General features: G+C 19.5%; 3 protein-coding genes across 3 annotated transcripts in view; 1 reads left to right on the top strand and 2 right to left on the bottom strand.

Annotated features, from left to right (window-relative positions):
- The window catches only part of PRSY57_1435900 (cGMP-dependent protein kinase), a gene marked incomplete at both ends in the record, with an annotated part of 4010 nt that extends 1974 nt beyond the window's left edge, over nucleotides 1-2036 (top strand). Inside the window, one exon of the mRNA XM_012909958.2 lies at nucleotides 180-2036. Within this exon, the coding sequence (XP_012765412.1) occupies nucleotides 180-2036 (1857 nt within the window). The remainder of the gene's footprint in view (nucleotides 1-179) is intronic.
- Nucleotides 2037-2688: 652 nt separating this feature from the next.
- PRSY57_1435800 (GTP-binding protein, putative) lies at nucleotides 2689-3984 on the bottom strand (the record flags this gene model as incomplete). The annotated part of the gene is made up of 1 exon (XM_012909957.2): nucleotides 2689-3984. The coding sequence occupies one exon, from the start codon at nucleotides 3982-3984 to the stop codon at nucleotides 2689-2691; it is 1296 nt and encodes a 431-aa protein (XP_012765411.2).
- A 549-nt stretch (nucleotides 3985-4533) lies between these two features.
- On the bottom strand, nucleotides 4534-8522 carry PRSY57_1435700 (hypothetical protein; the record flags this gene model as incomplete). The annotated part of the gene is made up of 2 exons (XM_012909956.2): nucleotides 4534-4588; nucleotides 4759-8522. 2 exons carry the CDS (start codon nucleotides 8520-8522, stop codon nucleotides 4534-4536), a joined length of 3819 nt encoding a protein of 1272 aa, XP_012765410.2.
- Nucleotides 8523-9908: the final 1386 nt, after the last annotated feature.

The following is a 9908-nucleotide window of genomic DNA, read 5'->3' as shown; positions in this document are numbered from 1 at the left end:
AAAAAAAAAAAAAAATGTACATATATTCTTTCATTTTGTTTTTTTTTTTATGCATAATTGTTATATGCTTTATTATTTTTAGATATTTTGGTATATATATATATATATATATATATACATATATATGTATGTATGTATAACGCTTATTATTTATTTTATTTTTTTTTTCATTTTAACAGGGTTCCTATTTTGGGGAAAGAGCTCTACTGTATGATGAACCAAGAAGTGCAACAATCATTGCAAAAGAACCAACCGCTTGTGCATCCATTTGTAGGAAATTATTAAATATTGTTCTAGGAAACTTACAAGTAGTTTTATTTCGTAATATTATGACTGAAGCTTTACAACAAAGTGAAATTTTTAAACAATTTAGTGGGGATCAATTAAACGATTTAGCAGATACCGCTATTGTTCGAGATTATCCAGCTAATTATCATATATTACATAAGGATAAAGTAAAATCCGTTAAATATATTATTGTATTGGAAGGTAAAGTAGAATTATTTCTTGATGATACTTCTATTGGTATATTATCCAGAGGAATGTCTTTTGGAGATCAATATGTATTAAATCAGAAACAAACATTTAAACATACTATTAAATCATTAGAAGTTTGTAAAATCGCATTAATAACAGAAACTTGTTTAGCTGATTGCTTAGGAAATAATAATATCGATGCATCTATTGATTATAATAATAAAAAAAGTATTATAAAGAAAATGTATATCTTTAGATACTTAACTGATAAACAATGTAATTTATTAATTGAAGCTTTTAGAACGACAAGATATGAAGAAGGTGACTATATAATACAAGAAGGAGAAGTAGGATCTAGATTTTATATAATCAAGAATGGAGAAGTAGAAATAGTAAAAAATAAGAAAAGGTTACGTACCTTAGGAAAGAATGATTACTTTGGTGAAAGAGCTTTATTATATGATGAACCAAGAACAGCTTCTGTTATAAGTAAAGTAAATAATGTTGAATGTTGGTTTGTTGATAAAAGTGTGTTTTTACAAATTATACAAGGACCTATGTTAGCACATTTGGAAGAAAGAATAAAAATGCAAGATACTAAAGTAGAAATGGATGAACTAGAAACGGAAAGAATTATTGGAAGAGGTACCTTCGGAACAGTTAAATTAGTTCATCATAAACCAACAAAAATAAGATATGCTTTAAAATGTGTTAGTAAAAGAAGTATTATTAATTTAAATCAACAAAACAATATAAAATTAGAAAGAGAAATAACAGCAGAAAATGATCATCCATTTATTATAAGATTAGTAAGAACATTTAAGGATTCTAAATATTTCTATTTTCTAACAGAATTAGTAACAGGTGGAGAATTATATGATGCTATTAGAAAATTGGGTTTATTATCTAAATCACAAGCTCAATTTTATTTAGGTTCTATCATTTTAGCTATTGAATATTTACATGAAAGAAATATTGTATATAGAGATTTAAAACCAGAAAACATCTTATTAGATAAACAAGGTTATGTAAAACTAATCGATTTCGGTTGTGCCAAAAAGGTACAAGGTAGAGCTTATACATTAGTAGGTACTCCTCATTATATGGCACCTGAGGTTATTTTAGGAAAAGGTTATGGATGTACTGTTGACATATGGGCATTGGGAATATGCCTATATGAATTTATATGTGGTCCATTACCATTTGGTAATGATGAAGAAGATCAATTAGAAATTTTCCGTGATATATTAACCGGACAGCTTACATTTCCAGATTATGTAACAGATACAGATAGCATAAATTTGATGAAAAGACTTCTATGTAGATTGCCTCAAGGAAGAATTGGTTGTTCAATAAATGGATTCAAAGACATAAAGGATCACCCATTTTTCTCAAACTTTAATTGGGATAAATTGGCTGGTCGTTTGCTTGATCCGCCTTTAGTATCAAAAAGTGAAACGTATGCAGAAGATATTGATATTAAACAAATAGAGGAGGAGGATGCTCAGGATGATGAGGAACCACTGAACGATGAAGACAACTGGGACATCGATTTTTAAATAAATAAATAAAAAAAAAAAAAAAAAAAATACATATATATATATATATATATATATATATATATATATATATAGATACACTTAATTAGGGGGGTATGATAATTGAAAGGATTATTATTTTTTAATTTTTTTAGTATATTTTCAGAAATCATATATATTCATAATAATATATTTGTTCCTTCATATATATATAATAATTATAAATTTTTGAAAAATGTTATTTTTATTATTAATAATTTTTTTTTTTTTTTCTTCATTTGTTTGTACAATATAATAAATTTATATCTTGCGGTGTTTTTTTTATTCTCTCCTTTTTTATATTTTATTCTTTTCTTTTCTTTTTTTTTTTTTTTTTTTTTTTTTTTTTTTTTTCTTCTTTTTTTTTTTGTTTTTAATTTTGCAAATATATTTAAATAAAAATTCAAATGGTTCTAAATTTTTTTAATAAATAAATAAAGTAATATTTACTATTTTAATTAGTGTTCAAAAAGAAGATTCAAAAAAAATGAAAATATGAAATTTGTATAAATATTTATAGGTATGTATTTATATATATATATATATATACATACACGGTGTTAATGCTTTTCATTATTTTTTTTTCTATGTCTATAATATTTATTAATCCTTATATTTTTATATAAATTGTGCATTATAATAAACCTCTGAATGGTGTTGGATATTTTTTCGAATTAATAGATAAAGGTTCATCAGATTTAAAGTCCAAATAGGTGATAAAATCTTGTTTATCTGGTACAGGTTCTAAACATACATGACCTAATAAACCTAATCTAAACATATCTATGAAAAACCTACAACCTCCATTAATATCTAAATATTTATAATTTCTACATAAATTTAGTTTAGTTGATATAACATTAGATATAAAACGAATATCATTAGACGGAGAATCTAAACCTAATATTTTAACATAATTATAATGTTTGTGTTTATTAAGTGTAAATAAAATATAATCACCAACATACATATGATCATATTTATAATCTAAAGTGTTTCCAATTGAACTTAATTTTAAGGAAATTTCTTTATCTTCTAATTTTGGTAAAAAAATTCCTGGTGTATCTATTAAATAAAGTAAAGGATTATTTGAGACTTTATAAGTATCAATCATTTTAGTTGTCCCAGCTAGGACATTTGTTTTTACTCTTTTCCTATTAACTTCAAAAGCTATTTTATTATTTTTATATCCATATTTACTTAAATTATATGTAATATCCTTAAATGAATTTATAATACTAGATTTCCCTACATTAGGTAAACCAATAAGCATAGCAAATAATCCAAAACTTTTAAATTTTGGTTTCATTTCTTTACATATATCTCTAATTTTTGAGATATTTTTATTATATTTAGATGAAGTTAATAAACACATAGTATTTGTTTTTTCTTCAATTAAACTTTGAGCTTTTAAAGCTAACCTCCTTGGTATTAAATCTACTTTGTTTAATATAATAATACGTTTCTTGTTCTTATTATTATCATTTATTGCTAGCTTTTTTTTTAAATCATCAATAATAAAATCATTAGTACATGTAAAAGGTAATCTTGCATCTCGAACCTCTATAATTAAATCACTTATATCAAATTTCTTTTTTATGTTTAATGATGACTTATGCATATAATTTGGAAAACACGTAATATTCATATCAAATATAAATTTATCTCTACAGATAAAATCGCTATATTTTTCTTTTTTCTCAACCAATCCACTACTGCAACTACTACTACAACTACTACTACAACTACTACGAATATTATTATTATTATTATTAATATTTTTTTTATTAACATTTATGGTATTCAAATATATGTTGTTCTTGTTTTCATCATTTCCATGTTTTATTTTATCCAAATCTTTTTTTAAAAATACATCATTCAATGATGGGCCTATCTCCTTTTTCCACACACTTATTCGCGATGAATCCATGACACTACATTATAAGAAGGATTATATTTATATGTATCTTTTTGGAACAAGGGGAAAAAAAAATAAAAACAAATATAATATATTAAATATCTATTTTTTAGATGCTTAATTGTATTCACCTCATATCATTTTTGTACATAAAATATATATATATATATATATATATTTATTTATTTATTTATTTGTTTATTTATATATATATTATTTCTTTTGCCATTCTTTTTAAATTATCATAAAAACATTAGAGTCTATTTTTATCAAAATGGTCAAATTAATTTTCTAGTTCCCTTATGAAAAAAATGAAAAACACAAAAAAAAAAAAAAAAATAATAATAAAAATATTACAGAAAAAAAATGTATTAAAAATTTTAACAAATAGGTCATATGTTACTATAAATATATATACAATAATGTGATCATATATTTATAAAAATAAAATATATACAGTTCTTTTTTTTTTTTTTTTTTTTACAATAAAATATACATATATATATATAAATATATATATATAATTTTTGGCAAGGATAAAAAAAAATTCTTTAACAATTCTTATGAAATATGTACACTTTTTAAATATTTAATATATCTTGACAAAATTTTACACCTAAAAAAAAAGGAAAAAAATTAAAAATAAATGATTATAATATAAAAGAACACACCAATTGATACTATCTTACACAAATAAATAAATATATATATATATATATATATATTATATACATTTTATATATATAATAATGATCGGTTATTTTTTATTTTTATATTTTTGCTTACCTTGTATTTTCATGTATATCATTTATATTAAAATTATAATTGAATTTTCGATTTTTTGAAGATCTGAATAATTTCCTAATAATATTCTTAACATTACAATATTTGTATATATAATCTAGAGATATAATAAAAAGAATATTTTTGTGGATTTCATTAATATGGATACTTTTCAGTATTGTGTAAATATTATTCATGAGTAAAATATTATGATTTGATATATTGAAATTATATTTTAAACAAGTTAAAGAAATAAAAATTAATGATTCTTTTATAGTTATATTTTCATTTGTATTAGTGTTAAAGTATATATATGTACATATATAGTTTATATATTGAAGGATATGATAAAATAAAGGAACTACATTATATTCAAAATTTAATATGGAATTGTACATATTATAAGGTATTATGTCATTTGTAAATTCCTTATATTCTTTATTATTATAACAATTTATAAATGGTGAAATATTTATAATAGGTGCAAATTTCTTATCTTCTAATTTTTCAAATAATAATATATCAAATTTGTTCTTTTCATAAAAATGATTTGATAATACATTACATTCCACTTCATTGTTATATTTATATTTTGTACGTTTAGACATTTCGAAATTATTAATATTATTATGATCATCATCATTACATTTAAAGTCATTCATATTTTGTATATATCCGAGTGCCCATAAATTAGACATTAAATATATATTTATCTTTTTTATAATTTGCTTACTATATTTAAAAATTAATTCTACATTGTTCAAAGGAATATTGTGATTGTATTTTTTTTTTTTATTAAAAATAATATATTGTAAATGAGTATATATATATATAATAAAAAACGAATTCTTTAAAATCTCGTTTTCATTTATTTTTTCATTTTGTATATTGGAACATTTATATATGTTATAACTAATAAAATTGAAAAGATATTTTTCATATATATTTAATAATATGGTAAATTTATTTACATCATATAATCGATGTTCATTTATATAATATCGTCTATTTATATAATTATAAATATGTTTCATTTTATTCTCATATTTATATATCATATAATTATTTCTTTTATCCATATAAATATATTCTCCTTTATTCTCATCATATATTTCCTTGATATATTCAGTAATACCATTGTAGTAGTAGAACAAAAAATTTTGAAACAATATTTTGTATAAATGTAAAAAATTTATTAACATAGAATATTCTTCATATAAATGAAAAAAAAGATTCATAACAAAACTCATTTGATATTCATATCTAATTTGACAAGTATTATATAATAACGTAATTATATTTTTTATATTTATATAATTTATTTTTTGTGTTAATACAATTGTTATATTTTTATTTATATCATTTAAAAGTTCTATACACATAAACTCATTTTTTATTTTCATTTTCATATCCATTTTATCTTTATTTTCTGATGAAAAAAAATCATCTTTTTTCACATCCTCATCTTTTTCATTAATATGTTCATTTAAGAGCTTATTAAAAAAAATTTCAACATTATGATTATCATCAGTTTTGTTTTTTATTATTTCCTTACTATCATAATTATTTATATTATATATACTGAAATTTAAAAATGTATATATATACTCATATGGAGATGTAAAATTAGATTTCATATGTAACATCATATGTATCATATTGTCCACATTATGTATTTCATTTATTTTCTCTGTTGTTATGTTTATACTTATAACATCTTTCATCATTTTTTTTTTTTTTTGTTGTTTCTTAAATTCTTTAGTTAAATATCTATTTATGTAAATATAAATATATATAACATGTTTTATGTTCATATATTCAAATTGTTTTCCCTTCAAAATAAGAAAAAAATTGTAAAAATAAAACAAGGAATTGTTTTCTTCATATTTTTTCAAATACGTCAAAAGTTGGTATATTTCTAAATTATCATAATTTTCTATATCTTGTATTATTTTATTAAAGAGAAAATATATTAATTCTTCATCACATAGTTTTACTATATTTTTAAAAAGATCTAAATTAATTTTATTATATATTGATATTTCTTGGTTTACGACACATTTGAATATGCTTTTATCTAGAAGACTTATATGTTTTTTACGTTTAAATAATACTTCAAATATTTCCAACAAATAATTATGAAAAAATAAATTCTCATTATTTTTATTTACTTTTTTACATAATACATGATAACACATATCTCTGTTGTACATATTATATGACGATGGTAAAAAACTATTATATAATTCTGTGTTGTTATATGTATCATCACTATTATTATAATTAATATTATTTATTATGTTTTTTTTTTTTAACTTTATATTAATGCTATTTATATTTTCACTTACATTTTCATTTACATTTGCATTTACATTTGCATTTACATTTATCTCCTTTGTATATTTCCTTAAACTCGTTATTTCATTTTTTTCTCCGTTTTGTGTCCTACCTATATTATAACACATATCGTTCGAACTTATTTCTTTCCTTTTATCTATAGAGTAAATACATCCGTCATAATTATCATAGGTGTTATTATCTAGGTAGTGTTTTTTTATTAACGTATAGAAATACTTTTGCAAATAATTCAACATTTGTTGAAAATGTTTTGAGGAATAATCAAAATTATATATAGACCTTAAAAGATAAAACTTATTTAAATCACTTAGGTTTTTATAATCCTTCTTAAATACGGTACATAGTTGGATAACCATATGTTTATCTATCATATTAATTTTTGATAATAAATAAAAATAAGAAAGATATAAATCAATATCTATGATATTACTATAATAATATTTATTATTATTATTACTACTACTATTAATATTATTACTACTACTATTAATATTATTACTACTACTATTAATATTATTACTACTACTATTAATATTATTACTACTACTATTAATATTATTATTATTACTATTAATATTATTTAGTTGCTTTAGAAGACTAACAATTATTTTGGTCATATTAAATTGTCTCTTAATATCAACTTTTAAATTCGTATCAATTAATAATTTGAATATAACTAAAGAATGATGTAACCACATATATTTTATATAATTCAAATTAGGAATATTATAATATATATACGAAGAATTATTTAATATATTTTTAGGATTTTGTACATAGTTCTCAAATATGTGTTTCTCAATATTATTCCTTTTAAAAATTATATGATTATCTATAACCTTATCATTTTGAATTTCACAGGTTATTTCCTCTTCACATTTTTGTAAATTTATTATATTTTTTTCACATGATATGTTTTTATTTCCTAAGATATTACACATGTCATAATATTTATCATGTTTTTTTTTTTTTTTTTCTTTTGTCTTATCATAATTATCTATCATATGAAATGGAAATAATGAACATGTATCATTAGCTGCTAAAATGGAAGACTCTGTTCTTTTTTTCTTTTCATAATTATAATTACAATCAATATTATTTCTATGACATTTCTTTACATATTCTTTTAATACATTTACAGTAATCTGATTATAATATTTCCACTGAATATATAAATTATCTTTTGAATCTGGAATTAAATCTTGTTCATCCTTTAATTTATAAACATGCTTATTCATATATTTTATATAATCAGTGATATATGAACATGAAGTAGTTTTCTTTTTATTCACATCGTATACTATCAAATTTAAAATTTTATTTATTTTGTTGTTTATATCTTTTTCTATATTGATATAACTAGCGTTCTTATAATTCACTTGTCCTTTCAAAATATTTTTGAGAATCATTATATGACAGGATCATTTTATCATTAAGTAGAAGTTGTGAACATATATACATATATAATATATATATGGATAGATATATATAGATATGTATCTATATTTTGCTACACAAATATTTAGGTACAATTTTTTTTTTTTTTTTCTTTTTTGATGACTCATTTAAAGAAACTAGAGAAACATAATAAAATAAATATATTATATTGTTAAATCATATGATATTAAAATTTAAAGAATTTAATATTAAGATATTAAACATTACATAAATGAATAAATAAATAAATAAATATATATATATATATATATATATAATATATTACATATATAATTTATATATTTTTATAAATGTAAAAAAAAAAAAAAAACCAAAAATAAAAAAAGAAGCAATAAATTCATGCTTGAAGAATATTTTGGATTCGGATTCGTAAAAATTCAATATATATATATATATATATATATATATATATTATATTGTTCATTTAAACATTTCACATATAATCATATAGGTATTATATTATAGAGTAGATAACATAAAAATTTATATTCTATAAACTAAATTTTTTTTTTTTTTTTTCCTTTTTGATATTTTTATTTATTCTTTATGTGTGAATCAACATATAGATTTTGTTCTCAAAAGGAACCATTATAAGGCAATATATTTTTTTTATTTTTTAATTAATTCATACATTTAAAAAAAAAATAAAAACTTAATCATAAAATTTAATTAAATTTTTTTTCTTGTTTTTAAAAAAAAATATAAAAGTTGGTTGTTATTCTTTATATATATATATATATATATATATATAATATACATTCTGTTGTATATAATACATACTATTTTGTAATTAATCAAATAATAAGATATATATTATATGTTCATTGTGAATTAAAAACATATATTATATACATAGAATAATAACATAAACTGAATTATAAAAATAAAAAAAAAAGGGGGGTAAAACATCGAAAAAAAAAAAAAAAAAAAAAATTAAAAAAAAAGGGAAAATCAAAAATTAATATACACAATAAAATTTATATACAAAATAAAGAAAATTCTCATAGACTTCTAATCTGTGAAAATATAAGGAAACAAAATTCATATGAGAAAAAATAAAATAAAATAAAAAGCAAACTTGGCAGAAAAGCATATAAATATTATATATTTTTTCTATACCATTATTAATTAAAAAAAAAAAAAAAAAATTAAATTAATTTTCGATATATTCCTTAAAACATAAGAGGTTCCCACTTAAAAAATTAAACATATATGATATACATATATATATATATATATATATATATATATATATATATATATATATGTGCACAAAAAAATATACATATATATATATTTTTTTTTTTTTTTTTTTTTTTTTTTTTTTTTTTTTTTTT

The sequence above is a fragment of the Plasmodium reichenowi genome, chromosome 14 (genome assembly GCF_001601855.1).
Source record: "Plasmodium reichenowi strain SY57 chromosome 14, whole genome shotgun sequence".
NCBI classification, from domain to species: domain Eukaryota; phylum Apicomplexa; class Aconoidasida; order Haemosporida; family Plasmodiidae; genus Plasmodium; species Plasmodium reichenowi.
This window is presented reverse-complemented; position numbering and strand designations above follow the sequence as displayed.